Source organism: Bombus huntii, unplaced genomic scaffold (assembly GCF_024542735.1).
Source record: "Bombus huntii isolate Logan2020A unplaced genomic scaffold, iyBomHunt1.1 ctg00000074.1, whole genome shotgun sequence".
Classification (NCBI taxonomy): domain Eukaryota; kingdom Metazoa; phylum Arthropoda; class Insecta; order Hymenoptera; family Apidae; genus Bombus; species Bombus huntii.
In genome coordinates this window covers 93612-120609 of record NW_026099332.1, presented here as the reverse complement: position 1 = coordinate 120609, position 26998 = coordinate 93612, and the positions used below count along the sequence as shown (strand labels likewise).

Genomic DNA, 26998 nt, shown 5'->3' with positions numbered 1-26998 from the left:
AAAGTAATATATCCGCATATTTTATTTATATACAATATGTATAAATAATGATGTGATTTGACTAATTTTGTTGAAAGAATATTTGTACTTTTTACATAAAACTTCAGTCTTTTACAAACTTTCTTGTAATTAATAAACCAGTAAAAACAATATTAATAAAATCTATTAAAATTATAAACAAACTCATAAGTTTTAATTTTAGTCCTTAAAGGTTGAAATATTTTGCCCCAATGTCGAGACACTTGTTTCAATCCAAAACATTACTATACTGAATCGATAATGTTGCATGTGCCACGAAAATGATGATAGTGTCAGATAACTTGTTGTGAAACGAAAAAGCATTGCATGTACATTTCTGTTGTTTTGTTGACCATGAGTTTGATGATCTTTTAAACTTGCCCATAGCTAAGAAATCAAACAGTATATCTAAACGAAATTAATTTCAAATTATTTTTTAGGTTCTAAGCTTTTATCTAATCTTTCAGAAGTTGCAAAATTTATTCCACAAGAGTCTTTTTTATCATAACCAAGTACACATCTTAAAACCATTTAAGTCTTCCTTAGTAATTTCTTCTTATCTTTAATAGTAACGAAAATAATTTAGATGAACGTTTTAAAATTGACACCCTGTATATTAAAAATAAAAGATATATTTTCTTCATAATTGGATAGGCTTTTTACAATGGCAATGTACAAATATCAAAATTGCAATTATACTATAACATATGTATATATATAAGCTTCACATTTAAACACAAGATTCTTTATTATATTTTTTTAATACCAATATTTTAATAATTATAACAAGGGTTTTTTAACAAGAGATGTATAACATTGTATACAAATTTTCAAAAACCTATAGATAATTTCAGTTATGCTCTTGCATCATTAATTGTTGATGGAACTCTTACCTCAATTCCATCTAGTTCCTTAGACATTACTATTTGACAGCTTAGCCGTGACCTGAAATTAAATATTATATAACTGAATATGTCAATAAATATATTTATTGCTATACAAATTAATACTAATACACAATAAGATTTCTATTTATCCATTTGAAAATCAACATTGTAAATATGCTAATTCCAACATAGATTTGTAATGATTATAGGGTCATAAATAAAAAACTATGAAAATTTATTATAATTTCAGTTTCGTAGTATTCAGAGATAGCGATTTGAAATTCTACATTGAGATGCAGATTTCGAAATACCCAATACTAACCTGTTTTTACATAAATTTAAATAGAAAAATTCACTTTATAAAATATTAAAAGGTAATAGAATTAATAATGTGAATGATTTGATACTGATTATTAATATTACTGATTATAACGTATCTATTAATTCATATGCTAAATCCAACATGTCTAATTCTTCATCTGTTGGTTTGTCAGGAAGTGCATCATAAACTTCTTTCGAAAATATTAAACAAGTTAATGTTCCTTCACAAGCACCTATATCAATTATATTTTAAGATTACAACATACTTATATAATAAAGTATCAAAAGTTAAAAATAATAAGAATATTAAACTTGATAAAAATGAAAATTTTCAAATATTTTCTACCTCAAAATTATTTATTTTAAATTAAGTAAATTATGCTTCTTTAAAACATACCATATCCACCTAAATCAATTTCATTATTTACTACTATGTCTAATATAGTATCTCCTACTTTCCCTTTTGCTTTGATTCTCTCTCCACTTGCTTTAACAAACGTTATATTTACTCTGAAAATAATATTTATGAAAGATAAAAATTATTTCAATATAATTATTTTCTTTATTTTTTGTGTTTCTTCAATTAATCTTCTCTTAATTATACCTTAATTATATGTATCACTTATGATAATAGAAATAATTTAAAAATAAGATATACTTGTCTTAATAATACATAAATAAAATTCGTATATCATATATTTATAACAGTGTTATATTTTTAGTTGTTCACTGTCAATGTTGTTCTTATTAATACTATTCTATTAATACTATGTTATTTTTCTAGATGTTATACTCCTACAAAGAGAAAAATTTCTTAGACATTATTATTAGCATTATTATTTTGACACCAATTTTATATTGGAAGGCAAGTACTGAAATTCTATTAAAAAAAGAAGGAAAGCACAAGAAAATTTGTATCACTTACTCTTGTTTTTCTGAAAGTGGTTGCGTGGTCGATATTCCTCTTGTTGCCTGCAAAAAGGGCAACGTTGTGTTGCTTGTATATTTTGAATAATTTGATGCAATACCGAGAATTGATCTCGAAAATTTTTGTAATTGATTTACTAACGCCATTCCACTGTTATAAATATCATGAGTATGGGACACCCTGACCGAACACCAGATAAGTATTGCGGAAAATATCAATTGTAGATCAATTGTACTTTGTACAAAAACTTCCACGGCATTCTTCGGCTGCTATACTGGGACGTTCCTTTACTGTGATAGGTTATAAAACGATTCCTAACACAAGTGACGTATCTCTACCGGACACGTGCTCTTCGGGCCACACGTTTTATGATACAAGACCAGCAAAATGATCAATGTGTAATTTTACATATCTTACATTTTTTCCAAATGAAATATTGTTTTTATTAAACGTTTAAAACCTCAGGCAACATTTATTTCATCTGATTTCAGTTTTACAAATATATATCTATAATACATATCTGTATAAATTACGGTCTGGTTATATCAAACAGGGACCGACACTCGCTAGGGAAAACTGCCCAAAAATTGAATCGTAAAAACCAATATGAAAGACAACAAATTTCTCGTTCGGCGGAACAAATAGAAATGAGCAGAGTATCTTTATCTTTATCTGAGACATTCAAAGCGTATCACGCATACGCTAAACCTGAAGAAAACTTTCTTGTCTTCCATGTTCATTTTTCCCTTTCCATTTCCGAACGGTTTCTTCTATATTTATTTATATGTTCGTGATTGATGCTATTGACAACATACAACTAAGGGGAAATACGAATAGTAATAGATAGATGTATAATTCATTATGCAATTTTATAGAATTAAATCTTATTTATCTTCAGATATAAAAACTATATTTACCAGCTGAAACACTAACGCATATGCAGTATAATATAATCTACTTAACAATCTCGTTTTAGTTATAATATGTGATTAATTCTTTTGCTATTTCGCTATAAACAGTTTCTTGTGCATACAATATTTTTTTATAGTATTCTAATATATTGTTAGATATTGTAAAGAAAGTAAAGTACAGTTATTGAAGTTTGGGAACATTCAATGTTAACCTTGCTTCAAAAAATAATCTTTAGAATGTATGGGGAATAGATTTTTAGTATTATAGTTGGTATAATGTCATCATTGTTTACAATGTGTTAGAGTTAAAGAAATGAGACAAATTAATATTTCAGAAGCAAATTCAATATTTAAATGATGTTATTTTAAAATGGCAGATGATATGAATGTTCTTTTTATACGAGGAAATGGAAACGTATGTATGGTAATGGAAACGTAATGGTTTTAACATTATTTTAGTACAAGATCTTAGCATAATAGTAATTAACAGTATCCACTACCTTTTAGTCAATTTTTGAAAAATGACATATATGATAATTTGCAATAGTTTGATAATAAAATACTTGTATCAATATTAATAACGTATAATTTGCTATCTCAAAAGGATACAGACTCAGCCAATGATAATGTTTGGGATGATAGTGCATTAATAGAAGCATATGATAAAGCAATATATTTAGCAAAAGAAGAAGTTATCAAGCGAATGGGAATGGATGTTGGAAATTCTCAACCGAAAGAAAACCTACAAAATCTTAAGCAGCCTAAACACGCAAGTAAATTACACAAGGTTGTGATTTTGATAGAATATTACAAATTTGATACAGAATATTATTAAATATATTGATTAAGAAGCAAATTATTTTATTTTGCTATTTACTTATATTTATTTGTATACACATCTTCTCTCTATAGAAATGGATCATAGGAGCACCTTATCGTGCAATATACTCAGAGGATGGAGAAACTTATGAAGCTATAATATCAAAAATTTACGAAAACAATGGCACGTGTTGAAGTGGTTACCACTTCTAAGAAAACTCTACATCTGGTCTTTTTTAGTTTTCTCAAGCACTGAAGCCATCGACAGCGTGTAGACAAAAGACTGCGACGAAGTCAGGCCATAAACAGTAGACAGGCGACGTTGGCTTCGGGGTTTTTCAGTTATTAGGTAACACAGCTAGCGTGCGGATCTGGACCAGCTCAAATTGTATTTTTACTTATTACACTTCTATTTAAATATATTTTCTACCTTACAATTTATCCACGTGTTTTCTCTGTTTACACACCGAATAACCTCAACAGGTTATGGGCCCAGGGCTGTAAATTGCAAGGTAGCAACGTGAAATGAATAAATTGTTAAAGTGTTGTGCTTAGTAAAATAAGGGATAGTGCTAAAATGGAATCAGCAAGTGCGAAGGTCGAGATGTTACGCGGCGAAGAAAATTGGCTCCAGTGGCGTTTTGTTATGCGTACACTTTTGGAGGAAGATGACGACCTGATCAACGTGTGTGAAGAGAATTTGTGTCATCCAGGTAACAGCGCGGAGAAAGAAATCGCTCGTGGAAGATTTTTGAAAGCAGATCGATTAGCGAGAAAATTAATCGTGACCTCAGTAGGAAAGAAACCGTTGGATCTTCTTTTATGTTGCACGACAGCACATGAAATGTGGAAAAAGCTGAATACAGTATATGACATGAAGTCGGATGAGAATTTAAATATGGTCCAGAAGCAGTTCTTCGATTTTAAATGGGAAGAATCTGAAAATGTCTCTTACAACCTATCAAAGTTGGAACTCATAGCGGCGAAGATGAAAGTCCTTGGGAGTGAAATTGGCGAGAAAATGCTGATAACACGCATTTTATCGGTGTTACCAAACAAATTCGATCATTTTCACAGTGCGTGGGATTCCGTGGAAGAAGAAAAGAAGACCTTAGACAGGCTTAGTACCAGGCTGATGACGGAAGAAATTAGATGGAAGAAAGACGACCAGGAAACATCGGTGGCACTGGTAACAAAAGGTAATAATTATAAAAGGGAACAGCAGAAGCAGTCAAGTAAACGTGAATACGAGAAACAAGGACCAAGTTGCTTTAACTGTGGAAAAGTTGGCCATCTAAAGAAGGATTGCTTTAGATGCTTTATATGCAAAAGGAAAGGCCACACTAGCAAAAACTGTTTTAAAAATAACAAAAGAAGCAACAATAGAGACAACCAGGAACCTAGAAACCAAAATCGGGATCACAGCGGAATTGGTCTATTAGGAAGTACCTCAGCGATACAAACGGCAAACGCTGATGTTTGGATAATCGACTCAGGAGCTACGGATCACATGACAGGACGACGGGAATGGTTCAGCGTTTTCGAAGAATTCGATAACACGGTGAAAATAGAGATCGGCGATGGTCCGTTCATGGATGCGTGCGGCAAAGGAAAAATCAGAGTAGAGACTTTTGTGGACGGCAAATGGGTAACATGTACAATGAACGATGTTCTATACGTACCAGGTATGAAAAGAAATCTGTTTTCGATTAGATCTGTCGCAAGAAGAGGCATAGATTTTTGTATTTCAAAGGAAGGGACCAATTGCATATTTTTACAAAATCAGAAAATAATAGCAAGAGGTTCTGTTATCGGAAATTTGTATAAAGTAGATATGCGAGTTATCATACCGTCAGTTTGTAATTTTAGCAATAGAGCGGAGTCAAACGCGGACACATTGCAGTTATGGCACGAACGGCTATGTCATCAGAACATCAGACATGTTAAAGAATTCTTAAAGAATTCAAATATGAAAGTTGTAGAGGACAATAACTTTTTCTGTGAAGGTTGCGCGTACGGGAAACAGCATAGATCGAGTTTTCACGAGAAAATCAATCGGGCGACTAAACCTCGCGAAATTATTTATACGGATGTATGTGGACCTATGAAAGTCGAGTCATTAGGCAAGAAACTGTATTTTCTGACATTTAAAGATGATTTTTCAAAATTCACAAAGATTTACTTCTTACGACGTAAGTCAGAAGTAATTGAAAAACTAAAAACCTTTTGCCTAGAAGTTGAAAATCAATTTAAGGATAAAATTAAAGAAATTCATAGTGATGGAGGGAAAGAATTCCAAAATAAAGAAGTCAAAGAATTTTTAAGAAGTCAGGGAATTAGACACACGATTAACGTCCCATACACTCCTGAACAGAATGGTGTCGCAGAAAGGGAAAATAGAACAATAGTAGAGGCAGGTCGGTCGATGCTATATTCGAAACCAAATCTACCGCTGTTCTTATGGGCCGAAGCCATGAACACAGCAGTACATGTCATAAATAAGACGAGGCCGACAAGACAAGATAAGAAAACACCATATGAACTGTGGTACGGGAAACCGCCGAATTTAGAAAAGTTTAGGGTTTTCGGTACTGAGTGCTTTGCTCACATACCTGCGGAGAAAAGGACAAAACTTGACAAAAAGGCTAACAAAGGATATTTGGTAGGCTATTAGATGACGGACGAGGGTATCGAGTGTACGTGCCAACAGTAAAAAATGTAATATTAAGCCGTGACGTAATATTTAAGCCTGAACTAGAAAATGCGAAATTCGTAAAATTAAGTTTACCGAAAATTGTCGAGCGCGAAGATGTGAGTGCGCAGAGCGATAGAGCATGTACGTATGAAAGTGCAGAGAGTGAACATGAAAAACAACCTCATGGAACTAGCGACAATATGAGACAATTGAGAGATAGAGATAAGATCAAACGAACCGATTTTTATGGTTACCCAGTAACGTACGTGGCGGAAAAATTACCGGTGGATTTTAACGAAGCGATGAGATCCGAAAAGAAAGAGTTATGGGAAACAGCTATGAATGATGAAATGAAATCGCACCATGAAAATAAGACGTGGATATTTGTAGAAAAACCTAAAGATCAGAAGGTACTTAGCAATAGGTGGGTTTTAACGATAAAGCTAAATCCGGACAACTCGGAACGATACAAAGCGCGACTTGTAATAAGAGGGTGTTCACAGAAAGAAGGCATAGATTATAAGGAAACATATAGTCCCGTTGCTCGGTTTGACACAATTAGATTAATGCTCAGTATTGCAGCCAAAAATAATTTACACCTCGGACAGTTCGACATTAAAACCGCATTCTTATATGGAAGTCTGAAAGAAGATATTTATATGAAACAACCTAAAGGTTATGATGATGGTACAAATCGGGTTTGTAAATTGCTAAAAAGCCTATATGGCTTAAAGCAGTCTCCAAGATGTTGGACGGAACGTTTCACAAAATTTATCTCGAACTTAAAATTTTATCAGAGTAACGCAGATCCTTGTTTTTATATTTATACAGAAGACGACAAATTAATGTTGATGACCATATACGTAGACGATGGACTGGTAGCAGCTTCAGACGAATCTTTAATTGATAAATTCTTCGATGATTTAAATAAAGAATTCAAAATTACGAGTTCGAAAGAAGTAAAGAGTTTTCTTGGACTTGAAATTAATAGATTAGAAGATGGTTCAATATTCATTCATCAGAGTAGGTATATCGAAAACATATTGGAAAAATTTAATATGAATGAGGCAAACAGTGTTTCTACACCTATCGAGACTAATTGGAACGAAAGTAACATAGGCGATAATGATTGTAACGCACCATACAGAGAAGCCGTAGGGAACTTAATGTTTTTACAAACCGTAAGTAGGCCAGATATTAGTTTTGCAATAAATATAGCGGCGAGACACTTAGAGAATCCAAACCAGTATCAATGGAAATTAGTCAAACGAATTTTGCGCTACATAAAAGGGACCGCAGACATGGGACTCTTATATACAAAAGCAGGCAGTCTCGAAACCTTTAGCGACGCTGATGTCACGTAAAATAACAAAATAAAAAAAGGAATTTGAGGTAAAAAATAAAAAAAGAAAACTTTATTTTTTTTCTAACATCAATACACTTTACAATTTACTTCCGAACTCTAGGCGTGACTTTCTAAGACTGACTCTTATGATTTTACTTTCGATCGGATCCGATTACTTTCTTTTGTCATCCCTCAACATCCCCACCGTCCATGCATTTGCTAGGCGTCCGCGATCGTTGCCACGTGCTCTTTCTTCTAGAACCTTCGGTGGAAGGACCGTTGGGATGTTGATGGTTCATTAGGCACTTCAGCGATATACATTGTCGCCGAGTGCCGCCACATCTTTATCTCTATCGTCAGTCCGTCGGATTTGAAGTATGCCGGTCGTGACATACCCCCCTGGTTAGATTGATCTTGGTCCTCTAAGATCGTAGTAGAATGGAATTATTTAAATGTAGATCAAAGGATATGTTTATGCTTTTTTTTCAGGAATCGCTATGAATTGATTTTCTGCATGTTATGGTACAAAAGTTATTTCGTTAATCTTAAATATAGCAATTTTACAATATTTGTTAGTGTTCGAGAAGCTAATATTTTCAGAGGCGTAATCATGTTGTAGTTTTCGATCGTGAATTGGTTGGGTTTGTTTACAAAGCGTAATTCCTATCCCGTGAATTTAAGGCAACTAATTAAGGGTATTGTTACTAGTGCTAGGGTCAGCATTATCCTGAAAAAAGTACGCTTTCAATCGGTTACCATGTATCTTTTTCTTAGCATTGTCGATAGAAATAATGTAATAAGGAGTTTTCACATCGTTAATTCTGTAGGGTCCTAACCATTCAATGTCCAACTTATCTCTTTTATGGTCGTTGTGAATTAAAACAAAGTCTCCTTTCCTAAACACAGTCTGAGTTTTAACAATCTTTCTTTCTTGGTCTCGCTTGTATCGTTGCTTATTCTGAATAAGTGTTTTGTGAGCTGTTTCCCAATATTTATTCAACTGTTTTTGCCAAAGTGAGTACATATCATCATAGGTAAGTGTGGGAAATTTGGATATTGCGGAAGGTAAGTTAGCTTTTCGCCCAAAGGTCAATTCAAAGGGAGAGAATCCTGTTCCTTCATGTTTCGCGGTGTTGTACCCTAAACAAATGAAATTAAGTACTTCATCCCATTCTTTGTCATTGTCGTGTAATGCAGTACGAATTAAATCTTTAACTGAGGCATGCGTTCTTTCGAGGGATCCGTTACTTTGTGGGTGAAATGAAGTTGTTTTGATGTGTTTGATTTTAAAAGCTTCTTCAAATTTCGTCATTAAATCACTAACAAAATTTTGTCCCTGATCTGTTAGGATCGTTTTTGGTGCCGAAAATATGTAAATATAGTGTTCAATAAGCGCGTTAATTATGGATTCAGTTCGTTGCGTTTTAAGGGGAACTAGTATCAGATATTTCGTAAGTTCATCGTGTATTGAAAGTATGTATTGGTTTCCGCGTTTGGTTTTCGTCATCGGTCCTATGATGTCCATAGCGATTTTGTCGTTAGGGTTAAGTGGCGTGTCTGAGATTTGTGGGGATTCTTTGGGTCTGATACGTGTTAGTTTCTCCTTTTGACATGTGTCGCATGTTTTCACAAAGTTTTCTACTCTTTCTAAAAGTCCGGAAATTTTGAATTTATCCTTGATCCGTTGATACGTTTTCTGTATCCCTAAATGTCCTACGGTGTCGTTATGGTTTTCCTTTATTGCTTGTATTATTTCGTTTTCGTCTAGTTTTAAGATGGGATTAGGTGCATAAGTAATTTTCTTGTACGTGTCGTTAAAATATATTAGCATGAGTTTAATCTGTGTTTTCTCTAATTCAGTGAAGTCGTTATTTCCTATGCCGATTTTTGTTGTATCTTTAAGAATTTTGTAAAGTCTTCTGATCCAAAGTGTCTCGTCGTATTCTCCTAAGTCGTTTCGAGTTAATTGGTAAAATGTTTGGTCATTTGGTTTAATTTCTAAGAGTTTCGGATTCTCGTTGTTGTCTTTCCATGCGTTGAATGAATTAGTGTGATCAATTACTAGGTCGAGGTTAACTACTTCGTCGCGAGTTAGTGCGTGAACTCTAGATAAAGCGTCTGCAGCTGTGTTATCTTTACCCTTTGTATATTCGATTTCATAGTCATATTCTTCGAGTCTAAGTCTCCAACGAATCAGTCTGCTAGAAGGGTCTTTGCAATTGTGTAGCCACTTAAGAGCTTGGTGGTCGGTTCGAATAATGAAGCGTCGTCCTAACAAATATTGTCTTAATCTTTTCACGGCCCATACGATGGCTAAGAGTTCCTTTTCTGTCGTGGTATAGTTTCGTTCGGGTGGATTCAGTGTTCTTGAAATGTAACAACAAGGATGACCGTCTTGCGACAGTATTGCTCCTAGTCCTTCGTTACTTGCGTCGGTAGTTAAGGTAAAGGTTTTGTTAAAGTCAGGATAAGCTAATATTGGGAAATTACAGAGTTTGTCTTTTAAAGTATCAAAGCTAATCTGGTGTTTGTCAGTCCAATGGAATGGTGTGTCCTTTTTTGTTAAGTCTGTAAGGCTTTTCGCGATTTTGGAAAAGTTTCGAATAAATTTGCGATAATAACCTGCTAAACCTAAGAATGATTTCACGTCCGTGGCATTGCGGGGTAATCGAAAGTTTTTTACAGCGTCTAATTTCTTGGGGTTTGGTTTGACTCCTTCGGATGAAACTACATGGCCTAAGTATTCTAATTCCGGTTTTACGAATTCACATTTGTCCGGTTGCAATTTAAGTCCTAATTCTCTGAGTCTCTGAAATACTATCGCGAGGTTTTCGTTATGTTCTTGAATCGTTTTTCCGAATATCACTATGTCATCCAAATAAACAAAGCAGTATTTTCCTACAAGTCCAGCTAAGGCTCTGTCCATTAATCTTTGAAAGGTAGCGGGTGCGTTTTTAAGTCCGAATGGCATTCGATTGAAATGAAAATGCCCTTGCGGTGTCGAAAAAGCGGTATATTTTTTAGATTTCTCGTTCATTGGAATTTGATGGAATCCTGAGGATAAATCAAGCGCCGAAAAGAATTTTGCGTTTCCTAGTTGTGTTAAAATGTCGTCTATATCAGGTAAAGGGTAAGCGTCTTGTTCTGTGAGTTCATTTAGTTTCCTGAAATCGATAACTATCCTCCATTTCTGTTTTCCTGAGGCGTCTAATTTTTTCGGAACTACCCATACCGGAGAGTTATAAGGGGATTCGGATTCTTCTATAATATTTTTCTTCAACATGTCTCCTATTTGTCGCGAAATCTCGTCACGGTGACATTCCGGTGGTCTATACGATCGTGTGTTAATAATTTTGTCTTTGGTTAACGAAATTGTGTGCTGAGTTAAATTAGTACAGGGTAAAAGATCGGTTTCTAAATTAAAGATGTCAATATAATGAAGGATAATCTTTTCGATGGATTCACGGATTGGTTTTTCAATGTGATCTGTTCTCACTAGGCTTTTTAGTTTTGATACGTTGGAAAAGTCATGAGAATTTTGAATATTGCTAGAAATTTCAACGTTTTGCTCTCCAGTGTTGATAAAACATACTTTAGTTGGTTTGCCTTCCAAATAGATTGTTTGAACTCTGTTTTCTCCAGGAGTCAAATGTATTGGTTTCTGAAATAAAATGGTTTTGTCGTTTAATCGGATTTTGTCATTGGATATTGAATAGTTATACTTCTCTAAACATGGTAGCCCAATGATTCCGTCTTCGATAATAGGGAAATTGTTCGGTACTATGTGAAAAATGTGATTTTGTCCAAAAATTCGTTTCGTTACGTATTCGTTAGTTTCGTACTTGTCTCGTCCCATAGAAAATTTTTGTTTAGGCCCTATTTGTATCGCGTTGACAGTTTTGTTACGTTTCACCAGGTTTATCCCTGCTCCTGTGTCGACCAGAAATACTCGCTCTTCGGTTCGGGTTGACAAAGGTATTGCGAGTAATCTTCCCGTGGCGATGTTGACTCGTATGTCTCGTACGGTTCGTCCATCTCCTGGTTCGATGTTGTTTCTTGTATTTCGTCCCATTCCTGGACTGCCTGGAATCCTTGCGGGTGGTCGATCGCGCTGGCTCGGTGGTAGAAAATTTTGACACTTGTTGGCAATGTGTCCCAGCTTTCCGCACTTGAAGCACTTCATCTGCATATGCTGGTTGTCGGGGCGATTACTAACCGAAGGTAAGCGATTACATGACCAATTAGGTTGTCGTTCTTCTCGCAAGTAGCGTTCTACATCGGCTGCCTTTTTTTCAGCTTCCGGAAGATTCAAGGGTTCACTGCTTAATAGTATTCGCCCTATGTCGCGTCTGAGTCCCTTTAGGTACACACGAACAGTCTTCTTCGTGATTTCTTCAGTCATAATTTTACGTGTTAGTGGTTGTGGGTACTCATTGGTTACTGCGTACAGCAAACGGTTGAGTATTCTTCTAAACCGAATATTAAAACTTTGCACTGATTCCTCGCGTCCCTGTCTCAACTCTCGTAATTGTTCTTGGTACTCATCCGAAGTCACTTGTGCTGCTAAGTTATTTCTCAGTGCGTCGTACAGATCACTGTAACACTCAATAGGAATGTTGCGAATACTTTGGGCTGCTTTCCCCACGATTTTTTCCACTTTTATTGCTTTTAGCAATAGATCTTGCTCCATACAGCGATCCTTCATACTTCTCACTTCTTTGATGAAGTCTTCAACTCCTACATCATCATCTCCGTTGAGCGTTGGGATGTAGCGTATTGCATCCTTAGCTCGTAGAGTGGGAGGAGCGGGCGAAAAATAGCCTCTTTCTTCCACCTCGGGTTGTTCGCTGTCGAGGTGGACAGGTGGGGTGTCTGAAGCTGCTAACCCTGACAGTTTGCGTGCTTTTGCCATATTCACAGTACGATTGATTGCTGTCGACGCACTTTCATTGTCTTCGGTGATAATGGAAGCAAATTCATCGGTCGCAGGGGATCCGAACCCAGTCCGTAGCGCTGCGACGGTTTTCCCGAGATTCTCGATTTCTGCTGCCCTGTGTCTGTTCTCTTCGTCATTTTGCATAGACAAATGTAACATTTCCTCTCGTAAAAGGGCAATGTTCTCGTTCTGTTTTTGAATACTGTCCCATATTGCTCGCAACATTGGGTCAGTTGAGGTTGAAGTTTGAGATTCGTTTGCCTTAGACATTATTGCGCTGATTTATAATTTTCAGACGAAGACGAGTCTTGGCTACTGAAGCTAAATTTTCTTTCACGGTAACGTACACAGGAATTCAGTTTACCTTTTATTGTTACTTCACTTGGTTCGTGATAGTTACTTTGTTGTTGCGGATGACCGTAGTCCCAAATAATTCGATCTTCCGTAGATGATGAATGTCTTTTGGTTTCCGAACAAACACTTTTCACTATCCTGGCAGGATCGCCAAAATGTCACGTAAAATAACAAAATAAAAAAAGGAATTTGAGGTAAAAAATAAAAAAAGAAAACTTTATTTTTTTTCTAACATCAATACACTTTACAATTTACTTCCGAACTCTAGGCGTGACTTTCTAAGACTGACTCTTATGATTTTACTTTCGATCGGATCCGATTACTTTCTTTTGTCATCCCTCAACATCCCCACCGTCCATGCATTTGCTAGGCGTCCGCGATCGTTGCCACGTGCTCTTTCTTCTAGAACCTTCGGTGGAAGGACCGTTGGGATGTTGATGGTTCATTAGGCACTTCAGCGATATACATTGTCGCCGAGTGCCGCCACATCTTTATCTCTATCGTCAGTCCGTCGGATTTGAAGTATGCCGGTCGTGACACTGACTATGCAGGCGACAAAGAAACAAAAAAGTCGACATCAGGCGTTGTATGTAAGTATGCGAATGCGGCCATCACATGGCAATGTAAGCGACAACAATGTATAGCTTTATCTACGACCGAAGCTGAATATGTCAGTGCAGCCTCAGGAGTGAAAGAAATTATGTGGCTAAAGAAAATATTTCTTGAATGTAAATTAGAGATCCTTAAGTATATGCTATGTGTAGACAATACTAGTGCCGTGAAATTAATTAAGAATCCAGAATTCCATCAAAGAAGTAAGCATATTGACGTAAGATATCATTTTTTGCGAGATTTATACAATAGAGGCGAAATTGATATAACGTATGTAACAAGCGAAGAGCAATTGGCGGATATATGTACAAAGGCATTGCCAAAACCGAGATTTGAATATTTAAGGAAAAAGTTAGGTTTGAAAAGTAAAAAAGATATTAAGATGTAATTGTTTGTAAACATGTAGAGTTTTTAGGGAGGGTGTCGAAGTGATTATTACTTCTCAAACAAAAAGAGGAAAAACTCTACATGATCTGTTTAGTCTTCTAGTTTTTTTTTGTGTGTAATAAATTAATTTGTATGGAAAAGAGAAAGGCGGCTGGCAAATGTACTTGAGAAGGCATTGACAAATTAATTTTCAGATATTTACGACAAGAGTTAGAAAATATTAAGAGATAATTTGTAAATTTGAGATAATTGTTTGTAGGGATGTAGAGTTTTAGGGAGGGTGTTGAAGTTCACTTCTAAGAAAACTCTACATCTGGTCTTTTTTAGTTTTCTCAAGCACTGAAGCCATCGACAGCGTGTAGACAAAAGACTGCGACGAAGTCAGGCCATAAACAGTAGACAGGCGACGTTGGCTTCGGGGTTTTTCAGTTATTAGGTAACACAGCTAGCGTGCGGATCTGGACCAGCTCAAATTGTATTTTTACTTATTACACTTCTATTTAAATATATTTTCTACCTTACAATTTATCCACGTGTTTTCTCTGTTTACACACCGAATAACCTCAACAGCACGTGTGTTGTAAAATTTGTAGGTAATACCTTTAGCATGATGGTTATGTCAATTAAGAAATGTACTAAAAATACATATATATATGAAGTAAAGGCTTTCGCATAGTCTATCACAGTGTCATTCAGCAGGTCCTTAACTGGGCAGGAGTACCTGTCAATGTCTATGGGGAGAGCCGTGGGATATAGGGTCATGAACCATAAACATGCATGTTACTTATTGTTCATTATTAGCTGCTTGGAATATAATTCTCCTCATTAGACGAGTGATTATTACTACATATATCAAGGCAAACATTTATACATATACATTTATGCACGGGAAATTCTAATACATTGCCTGTAAGGACAGTAACCGAATGGCACTCAGTCATTCTATTAAATGACAAAAATTTCTTTTACTCTGTGTTTAGGCTATGGTAATACACAGAAAGTCGAGTTGAGTTCTCTTTTAGAATCAGAAGGTTTGCAAAGTCAAATAGGACAACAAAAGAAAGCTTTGGAAGAGAAATTCAATGAAGAGAACGATGAGACTTGTGAGACTAATTTTTCTACAAATGTAAATTCGAAAAAATATAATGTAGAAAAAATGGATTGTGACTCTGAAGAAGCAAATGCGTATAAACATCACTTCATACCGGGACCATCTTTCAATTCGATGACTGATATAATGCCACCTGCACCTCCTTTACCATCACAATTAATGGCCAAGTAAGTACAATTTAAAAATTCTAATGGAATGCTGAATACTTCTAATATTAATAAGTAATTTGGAATAAGTTTAACATTTTATTTGGAAAAAAAATACGAAATTTTAATAAAATGTACTAGATTACCAGATAATGATACAGACGCACTTTCAAGTATGTTGATGTCATGGTATATTAGTGGTTGCATGGTATATTACACAGGTAATTATTTCATATAAGTATTTTATTGTATATTAAATTTTCAATGGACTATGTTATTTCTTTTGTAGGTTATTACCATGGTTTGAAACAAGCAAGAAACAATCAAGAGAACAGGAAGAACTGTTGATTATATCAATTTTTTCAATAACAATATAACAATAATATAAGATATAATAAAATATAAAACTCATTGTATTTATTTACTTCAATTATTTGAAATAAAGAACAGCTTTATTTTCATATAAGACTTTAAGACTTTTTTAAAAATAATTACTAAGATAAGAAAACATAAAAAACATATTTTTGATAAAATACACTCACATATATATGTCGGGTTATCATTAGGATTTAAGGCGCGTAATGATCCTTCGTTTGAATTAGCCATTGTTTTACGAAACAGAGAATATATTTACGCGAATAAACAAGGTTTTACAAAATATTATGAATAATGAGTTTAATAAATAATAAGATTAACAAACGATAAGTTTAACTAATAATTAGATTAAAGATTAATAAGTTTAACGAACAATAAGAGGAACGAATAATATGTCTTACGAATAATGAATTTAACGTATAATGAGATTAACGATTGATAAGTTTCACGAATAATGAATTTAATTAACGCTATTAACAATGTTCCGGGGTTCAAACGAATCCACGGTCAACAGGATAACTCTTTACTATGTGTAGAATAATTTTAAACACAAACTACAATTGCTGAGACACTCGGTAAATTGCTCGATGTATCACTTTCCAAGGTGATCACACGAATGAATATCTGATGAAAATCTTTTTCGCTATACGATTGCATTTGTTTGTTATATGCTCGCTGGAAACATCGAGAAGGTTCCAATCGTTGTTGCTAGGCAATTTCTGTCAAAAGTTTGTTGTATACTCTTTGGAAACATCGAGAAAGATTCAAACGCCGTTACTAGGCAGTTTCTGTCTGGAGATTGATTCCTAATACAACGTGTGTCCCATTATATCGACATCTCTAAAGTACAATTCTATGTGATTTCTAGGGAGAACAATACAACCGATCCACACCTTCGTCAGGCAAAACGTTTATCCCGTGACCGTGGCTACGTTCGGCGACCAGTTGTCACCTCGAACCCACTTTCGCTTTCACAAATATCAAACAATTACAAATGACAATTGCTTAATTACAGTTATGATAAAATCTAGGCTAAAGCATTAGAAGGCTTCCTCAAAATTGCAAAGGGAAGGCTCCGGTTTTCCTTTCATCTCCGACATATATAATACAAGGATATAATACAACCGAACATTTTAAACTTAGCCTATAGCGCGCGCGCGCACACACATGCACACACATACGAATGATTTCTCGAACGATAATCCATTTATTTATATTTTTCAATATCTGTCCTTACGATTGCGTATTTATTTGTTCCACGTATCATATTTATCTATTTGCATAACTGTAGGTGACATTTTTTTTAACAATTTTGCTAATATTTCATAACTTTTTAATTCATATTTCAAAGTGGTAACAGGTGTTTCTTTCTTTTCAAGTCTCCTCCATATCGGGCTTATTTCTAGTAGCCACGCTTGCTTACAAAGCAATTTTATATCTGCACAAGAATATCTTTCAGTACATTTTACTATGTGGTTTACAATATCTGTATTTTCTAATAAGTGGTTGCTAAGGTATAATTTGAATATACCAAGTCGAGCAACTTCATTGGGTAATGATACGTATATTTGCTTTTCGAGACGCCTGAGTAAAGCTGCATCAATGCCCCTAATAACATATTTACAATAAATATTATCGTTCTATTATACTAATAATAATGAAGGAATACTTCAAACAACACAATAACATATTTGGAATTTGGAGAAATATTACGATATTTTCTACTTAGAAAACATTGAAATAACGTGATATACGTACCAAGGGGAATTAGTTGTAGCCAGAAGAACTACATTAGAATTCTCATTAGACACTAATCCATCCAATCTAGAAAGAAGTTCTGATCTGAATCTCTTTGCAGGTTCAGACAATATACAGTCTCCTTTATTTGTGGCGATCCAGCCAATCTCGTCGATAAAAATAATTGTAGGCGAATGACTATAGGCAAGTTCAAATAAAACCTGTTCAGTTTAACAAATGTATTATTCATTAAATATTATATTCGAAATTCCTTAAATTCATTGCCTCATCACGAATATGATATCATTTCGTTTTCCAAACAACTATTCTATTTATATATAAATGACGAAAAATAAAATCAAATCTTTTTATACCTAGAATCTCTCCTTCATAGACAAAGGAACAAAGAAACTTACATAGACAAAGCAACTTACACGTATATACTTCTCGGAATCGCCTCTCCATTTGCTGACCAATGAGCTGGCAGTTATGTTAAAAAAGGTGCAATGGCATTCTGTCGCGACTGCCTTCGCTAACTTCGTTTTCCCTGTTTTGTATATTTCTTGTAAACACGTACAGAAATGAAAAGAATACGAGTATCTTACCTGTACCAGGTGGGCCGTACAGCAAAATACCTTTCCAGGGGGAAAACGGGCCATCAAAAAAGATAGGATACTTAAGGGGATACACAACGGCCTCCTTAACAGCGGTTTTACATTCCTCTAGGCCTATAACGTCATCCCAATGTACATTTAATTTGTTTACTATGATCTCCTGTGACGATACAAAGATAAAATGGCGTCTTCTCTATATTAAGTAAGTGTTACGTAATTTGATATTTGAAGCGTTACTGAAATCACGTCATCGTCGATATACGTTGGACGGTTTATCGACGGGAATTTTATCGTTTAAAAGCTTTACGATACGTATATTAATCGAAAATAACTTACGCATGAGATGTCCTCAGCAATCTTTCGTAATTCCGGATTATCTGAATAAAGCTTTTCAACGCATTTCAATATCTTCGATTGCATGGATTGTTCCATTGGGACGTTAAATAGCTCTTCTGATGAACGTCCATCATTCTCATTGGGGAATATTGACGTCACTGTCATTGCGAGATTAATATGATTCGTATTGTCATCAGTTATCTTCTGCTGTAGATTCGTCTCTTTCACAGGCTCACTTCTCGCTTGTTTACTAACAGATTTGGCTTTTGTCTCAATACTTCTACAAACACTGGATCATATTGTAATACGATACGTTGAATACGATACGTTGAATACGTTGAATACCGTTTAATATCGTTAAATAATTTAAATTCTTACGTTTTGCTTGCATTTGTCACTTCCCTCGTCATTTCCCTTCCAGTTATTTTCTTACACAATATGGGATATTTTTGAAATTTCATCTTGTAATAATTTTCATACTCTGCAACGATAATTTCCAAATCGATGTTGTCGCAAACCCGATGTTCGGGAGATAGACGAGCTTCCCGGAATAATACATCGCTAACGTCTATATACATAAAAAAATGTAGTTTTTAATTAATTATAGTTTTTAACTAATTAAAAATATTTTTCGCAATGACTGAACACTATAAGATAACCATCAAACAACTGTTTTATCTCTAGGTAAGACAGGCAAAAGAATGTATTTACTATATAAATCCTCGAAGATAATTTCTTGTCTTCTGCTTTTTAATTTCCAATTTTTAGATGGATAAGAATAATTTGAATTTATACTTCATATATTTGTTTATAACTAGTTAATCTACATAATCGATTGAGTTATTCTTAACTACTGAATTACCGATGTCGAATTTTCAAATTTGGTTTCGCCTTCTCTCTCCATGATGTCCACTGATTTCTATTTCGATTGGTCACTGACACTATTCAAAAGAATTGGAACTAGGAATATATTTTAATTATAATATACTCACCCATTGTGTTCCAAATAATCACATATAAGGTGTAATATGTTCCGATGACGTTCCGAAATACGACTCTCCTCCTAATATAATTATTTTTTCATTACAATAATATAAGGTTTTTCATGTAATTTTTTGTTACATTTGCGAATTCAACGAGTTACACATGATTTTTCATGAAACACGAACGTTAAAAATATTTGATACAGCCTAATTATAAAAATTGTTAGAAGCAAAAGTCATAGATACTATGTGCGAGTATCGCATGAAACGAACAGCTATTAAGAGAACTGCAGCAATATTACAAATCAAATAACAAAACACACTCGTCTGTGACGTGGAAATTCTAAAATCTAAAATCTAGAATATTCCTTACCTTTTTTCGCAGATTATAAAATATCTTATTCATACTACCTTGCATCGATAAATCACCGTTCATAGTGACACTTTCAAATCGCCTATCGTTTCTCAATGCATACGAGAATTTCCGTTTATTGCTTTAAAAACAACCCGTCCATTGCGTTTCTCTTAAAAAATTCTTTCAACTCTGTTGAAAACCGAGCATCAAACAAGAGACAAACGATTTGTTGTCATGGAAATGTTTGGTTCACACATAAGCAACGCACAAATATAATGATAGAATAGCTGAGTGTGTGTACTGTATAGTAAGATGGATGCAACATGGAAATAGAAAGAGAACACCATGTATAGATACTTCCTGTCCTTGTTTAATCAGGCATGCACACTAGTGGACACTGACGCTGCTCGTATACCGCTGTTACATATTTCCTGTACAAGTGCGCGTCATTAGACAAGGACGGAACATCCTCTCTCTACTTCTCTATCGCGTTTTTAGTTCGCTCACGAGCTCTGTACTTATATCTATTACATTTCCACCATAAGCAGCGGCCGTGCAGTGACTTACAAAAGTTCCGAACGGTTCCATCCTGGGCGGACGGTTAATTGCGTTCGGTACTTCGAGGCAGGAAGGTGAGTACAGAATCGCTCCTCTTAGTACTCTTATTAGAAGTGTTATCATCGAATATAAGTTTTTTCAATAAATTCTTATCGTTTTACAATCTTTCTAGAATACAATGACGTCAGCAATCGATCATTTTCGCGAATTTATTGTAAAATAATTGGGGGAATATCTGGAGTTCTTTATCGGTTTCGACTGTAAAATCAGCAACTATTCGAATTTTTCATTCATAATTGTGACATTTTCGACTCTTCCGTTGCCAAGACTCTCTTGAGAGATTTTTGGCACGTTCCATCACCCTTGTTAAACGAGTGCACATTGGTGGATATATTGATTTTAAAAACCAATACGTGTACGAGATTTATTATCTCACTGGGACAAAGAAATCCGTTTTATTCGCGAATTTTCCGTGTTTCTTCTTAATTTTCGTGAGTGTCTGGCGCGGAGCATTATTTGAATGAACTTTTCATCGTTCAGATTATATTTCGTTTAAAAAGATTGAAATTGATGTCGAGAAGAAATGAAACAAGGTGCTCGGGCATTCTTTCGTTTCCCGGGGAAAGAGAAATATGAAAAAAAACGGTCGTTCTTCCTTCTGCCATTTTCGTCCATTACCAAAATGGCATGACCCAAGTGTCCCGGGCCGTGAATCAATCAAGCGAATTTTGAATAATTTTTGAATAATATCCAGTTAATAATTTGTGAAACAAATTAATTTCATTTTATTGTTGGAAACAAATTAGTTGGATTTTTCTTTCTTTAGCAGTTTTTGCCAGAGTTGACCTGACGTGCTACTTCAGTTTCCATCTTCGCTTCTTGAAACTTCCAACGTCCTTGGTGTTGGAGTCTCCTTGCCCAGGTGAGTACATAGCTTCTAGATACTCGTCGCTGTTCATCCTTACGAGCCTCTCGAGCTTTAGTTGTCAATTGTTATCGTTAAAGGAAGAGAAGCTCGCGACAGATGTTATCAAACAAATCGTTTATTCTCGAAAAGTTCGAACTTGTTCGTTGCGTTTGAATATATATGGACGGACGCCATTTTTCATGACATCATCATGATTTGTCATGTCGTGAGTATAGCTTCTGACTACCATATGTTTGTGATTTATGTGAAATTTGACCACTATACCGTGATAGAATAATATTTCCAATGAATTATAAATATTTTACATTGTGAATTATAAATATTTGTTACAAATTATATCGTACTTGAGATGAAAATGAACCATATATCTGCTTATGGAATATGAGGTAGTAAATCATTCGAAACATAATAACGATTAATTAAGCACATATACAATAACGTTTACGAATGAATATTGCGAATTATTGTATGGCTTTAATGCGGTATTTAATGTTTTGATTGCGGTCTTTGAAATGGTATCATAGGTGCTGATATAATATCGCGCGAAAAAGGAAAGACCAGTGGTTAATATTGCAGGTGCACCAGTGCGTTGCGCTCGTCGAGGGTGGTTTTGACGCTGGTGCCGAGGAAAGGCGCAGAACGTGTTCGATCGACCCGCGAACGTAGCCTGTGCTCATACTGCGACAGAGTTCGTTTCAGTTAGGCTCAGTCGCTGTTTGTCCGTCGACAGCGTATAGTCGCGTCGGCCTACGATTCCTTTTTTCTTCTTGTTTCTTGCGAACTCTCTCGCAACAGCCGTTCTATACGTACGCCGCCAGTATATCGCGTGATCATCGTTCCCGTTGCTCCCCTTACCCTCTCACGTCCTTCGAAGAAGACCTCCCTTTGGTTTTTCCTTGTTTGGAGGGAATTCATCGCTCGGACACATGGACTGCGAAGTACGAGGGTATTCCAATTTTTTAATATATAAATTTAGTTTCCTCTATGGTGTTAGAGAACATAACGCGAGCATTTTATGATATAACGAATATATTCGTATATATTTTAGTTTATTCATTCGTCAAATTTCCCTAGTAGGCCGGCCTGCAGCTCACATGCAGCACTTAGTAAAAATTTGTTTTGTTAGAGGTTGGCCATTCTTCTTGCTATAAAAATATCGTGAAGTCATATCATATGATAAAGCACCTTCTGAAAGCTAGATGCTCGATAACGAGCCTAATGATTCTCGGTAGTTTGTAATGTCAAGCTTTGAATTGGCGAGATCGCTTTGCTGTCAAACCGCCGTCCAGCGGCGACCACATTCTTTAACCACGTTCAAGGGGTATATCACGCTACAGAAACCATCAAAGGGTTTGCAAGTTAGTTGCCTTTTAGAAGTGGGGCAGTTGGTTGTTACATGTCATCCGTAGTTGCTGGCTGTTCTCCTTAGTCGCCATACATCGTAGAGACGACGGTTATAGTCGCCAGTTGTCCTTGCTAATGGTTGCTTGTTGTCGCTAGTTAGTTCTCGTTATCGTTATGTATTCCATCAATCACGCGAAATTTAACGTATGGGATTTTATTCTTCTTTATTCTTTCTGTAGGGAGATTTTTTAAGACGAGGAAAATATAGAATATTTCAAGACGACGGTAAGGTTTGAATTTAAGTAACTATTTTATGATACAACAAAGTGGAAAAACGATTTAATTTTATAAAGTTTAAGGTAATTTTTTAAAAAACTTCGAATTTAAAAGATTCAAATAGATATCTTAAACGTAATTAAACCCTCCATATCGTAAGAAATTAAATGAAATTGCGCAAGAAAGTTAATACATTTAATGTATTATTTTAAACATTTATTTAAAAACATTTATTTAAAATTTAAGTGTAGGCGTTGACGCGCGCGCGCCATTCGAAGCATTGGTCAGTTCGTTACATCTGCGGTAAAAGTTGTAACTACGAAGAAGCTTAACATATGGTGCGTCTCAAGACGACAGTAAAAAGTATTAAGAGATTTTTCGAGATTTTTTCTTTTAAGTTTCCAAGTACTTTTTCTATTTAACTTCTTTTTTTTGCATTTTCTCACAATATTCGATAAATAGAGACGAAATATGACAGTTCTTAGTTCGGGGATTTATTGGTTCGAAAGTTACTTCAAAAGTGTTTCTGGAGTTTGTGCGGTTAATACTTTTAAACTACTGAGTACGACTTATTCCGTATGGCTGGACAAATCTTTGTTGATACTGTAAGCGTAACTGGTCCGGATATTGTCTTGTGGAGATAGAAAAATACACGAAGTATTGATTGAACTACATATTTTTTTAATTCTTTTTTAATTCTTTTAGTTCTTCATATATTGATAATAGAACGATATTCCGCTACTTTGAGCACAATATAGTAATGTTTAAATAAATAATAAAATTTACGCATTTCGTCTTCATGCGTCGATAAGAAAATGCAAAAAAAGTTAAAGAAAGATGATGCGTAGATGCGAAGTTTAGTCAGCAATAATATTTAAAACCTCTAAAATATATTGTACACATTTATTTGCAAATAAGCTCAATGAAATTAAACTGTAACTGTGTTTTCAATAATGTCTTCGATGTATTGCTCGCCATTATGTCGGATTAACAACTCTAAGTGATCGACCTTAATCACTAAATGGCGGCCGTGATTCAGTGGTATAGCTTTACATATGACGGACATCGCAGGCGCTTATAAGACGTCTATTGTGAAACGTTTCCAATAGCACCGTTTATGTGATAGTGAAATCTGAATATATATATATCGCTGAAATATATATCGCTTATCACTTGAGTCTGACACGATCGTTTTTAAATAGAATCACAATTTTTTATTCTTTACAAAATCAGTCTATAAAGATTATGTGCAAATAAAATAGATAAATAGATAAATGGTTGTACAAACTTATAAAACAGATATTACAAGTATATCTAAATAAATGATATATTTATAAATTGTAATATTTGATCTAAAGTTTAAATAAATAAAAGAGATACTCGTGACTTACAATAAAAGTATTTTTTTTCAATTTTTAAACAAAGCAAAAGTGGATAACAATTTTTCAAAATGTAAAAATCAACACAATGGTTGGTTTCTTTAATTAATCAATAACGTTTAAAGTTAATTAATGTCCAGAGTGGTTTGTACATTTTGTATTTCGCCGTATTTCAACGTTCGATATGTAAATAGAACTTGATGCCTGAAATATCGAAAAAATAATTAAATCCGATCGTTCTGTCGAATTTGCAAATTGTATACTCGTGTAAAATCGAGTGCGCTTGTGTATGCTGATACGAAATGTGGTAGTATATTTTTCTTTTTTCGATTATCGTTATCACTTTTTGTGTGGAAAAATTAATTCCGTGAAATGGAAGTGCAATCAATACGGTTTATCACGAAATAATAGCACAACGACGGTACATATTGGTATTGACGTCAGCTTCACAAAATTTCTCGAGTATCGCGGTCGACTATTTGGGTTAAGAATTCATTTTCAAGGTTCTACAAGCACGAGTATCTTATGGATATGAAATTTTCAGTGTACATTTTAATAACCATATTTCATATTGCATGCTGCGGTCCAAGAAAAATCCGCAGTTAATATTCTGCTAATCCCTGCTGCTTTTAAAGACCATAAGTAAGGTCCGTAAGGTCGTCCGTAAGGTTTAAAAGATTTCGAGTAGATTTGTATTACGTATTTTATCTTCTAATTTTTAAAGAGAGGGTCGTGTTTAATTAATTGAAAATGACGAAACTGTAATGGGACATTATTATCAAATATTAAACGTGGTTCCATTGGGTACTTTTATGGTCTTTGCGAGATATATATGCATTATATGTTGCTATTAGCAACGCGTAGCGATGAACGATGGAGAGCAGTACCTTCGTTATCTCGTCTCGGCTGTGTACATATCAGTAATGCACAGTACTCGTACTAAATATCTTACAAATTCCATACAGATTTTCAGATTAGTTTCGAATAATACCAACACGACCATGATAGTCACAGTACAGTATTAAATAGTGCCACTATGCATAATACACTCCTAAAATGTTTCTACAAATATATTTGTCCGAATATTTTTGTCAGCTACTATATCCTAACCAGGATTTATTAAACAATATATAGATTTAAAAAAGAATATATAACGACATTACTTGTTTAGGCTAGATTGGTTTAACTTGTATAGTTTTAATAACTGTGTAAGATCAAACAAGAACTTATCGTTAGTTTGGCGAGATTTGATTACACGAAGCAACATAATTGCTTTGAAACTCAGGACAGAAAACAATGTCAACCGGTAGACGCGTTTGTCTGGTGAACGTGTAACGCGTGAATAATAGATAGCGACAATCACGCGAACGCTAGTTACAGCTGACTTGGCTTACATTGTAGCATTCAAACTAGAGTATACGAGCCGTAAGCGCTATTGAAAGTTCAAAGGCCGACTAGTGAGCTTCATCCTATCTCATTTTTTAATCAGGCGATGGATCGACGAATCGTATTGATTTCGAGGATTATTATAGTTCTGTGGCAATTTTAAAGCGTGGTTTGTCTAATCTTGTCTCGTTAGCTACAGACTCTTTGGCGAGCAGCCTGAAACTTGATCCAGTTTCGAGAAAATGAAAAATTCGTTTCTTCTCTTTGCTTCCCTGTTCCCTCTTTCCTCCTTTTTCCCTTTTTACATCGCGTTAAGACCCGTTAAATAATATTGACTGCCGTGGACGCTGGCTGAGAAGTGCACTTTATAACTAGCTTTAAAATCGCTGACGTCGATGAGGACAAAGGTAAGTTAGAGGGTCATTTATCTGAGCTGGTGTTATTCGACCTGAACTCTGCAGCTTTTCAGAGCTTCTTTCGTTTTTCTTTTAAGAGCAGAGATGTTAACTGGTCTTTTGTTACGTGTAAGAAGTATGTACTAAAGCTTATTTAGCACCAATTGGTTGCTCAAAGTCGAGATATACATACCTATATTATATTAATACGTTACAGAAGATTACGCGTTAGTTAGCTTATGAGAATTTATAGTGTGTCACAGATCACAAAAGCAGAATGACTACTTTTTCATAAACGATATATGTATATGAATTGAAAGTTTAACTATTACGCCACATACTTCTCTCGATAAACGTCGTCGAGTGCATATTGTTAAAGAATATTAGCCATTTGAATTAAATAGTTTCGAAGATACTAATGCTTCTGTGAAGTTTTTGCAGGCTGTTAATTTTTTATTGAGATACTACAAATTTTGAATAACTTCGATTAGAAATAAAAATCACATTACATTAACGCGTAGAATGTAACGTAACGTAGATAATGTAAATATAAATTATATTACAAGGAAATAATACGGGTAAGTAATGTGAAACATTCTGGTTAAAATTGCATCCTTTGAAGGCTAGGACACACAGTACTTACGAAGTAGATTAAGTACCAAATGGGGTACTTAAGAAAATTCATGTTGTCATTGTTTAATAAACATCTTCAGCTAATAGCTTTCTGCAAAAGCTGGTTTAAGTTATGCTAGCTTATTCCTTATTAATTGCAATTATATTGTTCGTATCTCCTAGAGGATTAACAATCCATTTTTATAATGGATAATAAAAGTAAATTCCTATTAGGTTGTCCCAAGTTTCT

The 26998-nt window shown here is 34.7% G+C and overlaps 2 protein-coding genes and 2 long non-coding RNA genes across 18 annotated transcripts; 2 read left to right on the top strand and 2 right to left on the bottom strand.

Moving 5' to 3' along the window:
• Positions 1 to 630: 630 nt before the first annotated feature.
• On the bottom strand, positions 631 to 1430 carry LOC126876430 (uncharacterized). Its single transcript, XR_007694191.1, has 2 exons — positions 1228 to 1430; positions 631 to 963 (listed from the first exon to the last, which is right to left on the bottom strand). It is a non-coding gene; the product is annotated as an uncharacterized LOC126876430 (long non-coding RNA).
• Positions 1431 to 2799: 1369 nt separating this feature from the next.
• Positions 2800 to 15938, top strand: LOC126876426 (survival motor neuron protein-like). Of its 8 annotated transcripts, XM_050639284.1 has the most exons (5): positions 2800 to 3852; positions 3978 to 4233; positions 15194 to 15491; positions 15612 to 15691; positions 15760 to 15938. In XM_050639284.1, the coding sequence occupies exons 3-5, from the start codon at positions 15370 to 15372 to the stop codon at positions 15816 to 15818; spliced, it is 261 nt and encodes an 86-aa protein (XP_050495241.1). In that variant the 5' UTR covers positions 2800 to 3852; positions 3978 to 4233; positions 15194 to 15369; the 3' UTR covers positions 15819 to 15938. The 8 variants fall into 8 exon arrangements, with proteins under 8 accessions (XP_050495241.1, XP_050495240.1, XP_050495246.1 ...); XM_050639289.1 differs by lacking the exons at positions 2800 to 3852; positions 3978 to 4233 and adding an exon at positions 14466 to 14649; XM_050639288.1 differs by lacking the exons at positions 2800 to 3852; positions 3978 to 4233 and adding an exon at positions 14466 to 14802.
• LOC126876423 (katanin p60 ATPase-containing subunit A-like 2) lies at positions 15866 to 20422 on the bottom strand. 8 transcript variants are annotated; one of them, XM_050639280.1, is made up of 7 exons: positions 19244 to 20422; positions 18911 to 19100; positions 18533 to 18821; positions 18188 to 18389; positions 17999 to 18129; positions 17604 to 17803; positions 15866 to 17453 (listed from the first exon to the last, which is right to left on the bottom strand). In XM_050639280.1, exons 2-7 carry the CDS (start codon positions 18991 to 18993, stop codon positions 17093 to 17095), a joined length of 1266 nt encoding a protein of 421 aa, XP_050495237.1. In that variant the 5' UTR covers positions 18994 to 19100; positions 19244 to 20422; the 3' UTR covers positions 15866 to 17092. The 8 variants fall into 8 exon arrangements, with proteins under 8 accessions (XP_050495237.1, XP_050495230.1, XP_050495231.1 ...); XM_050639273.1 differs by having other exon boundaries at positions 18911 to 19451; positions 19525 to 20422; XM_050639274.1 differs by having other exon boundaries at positions 19525 to 20422.
• On the top strand, positions 18253 to 26927 carry LOC126876427 (uncharacterized). Its single transcript, XR_007694189.1, has 2 exons — positions 18253 to 18398; positions 20416 to 26927. It is a non-coding gene; the product is annotated as an uncharacterized LOC126876427 (long non-coding RNA).
• Positions 26928 to 26998: the final 71 nt, after the last annotated feature.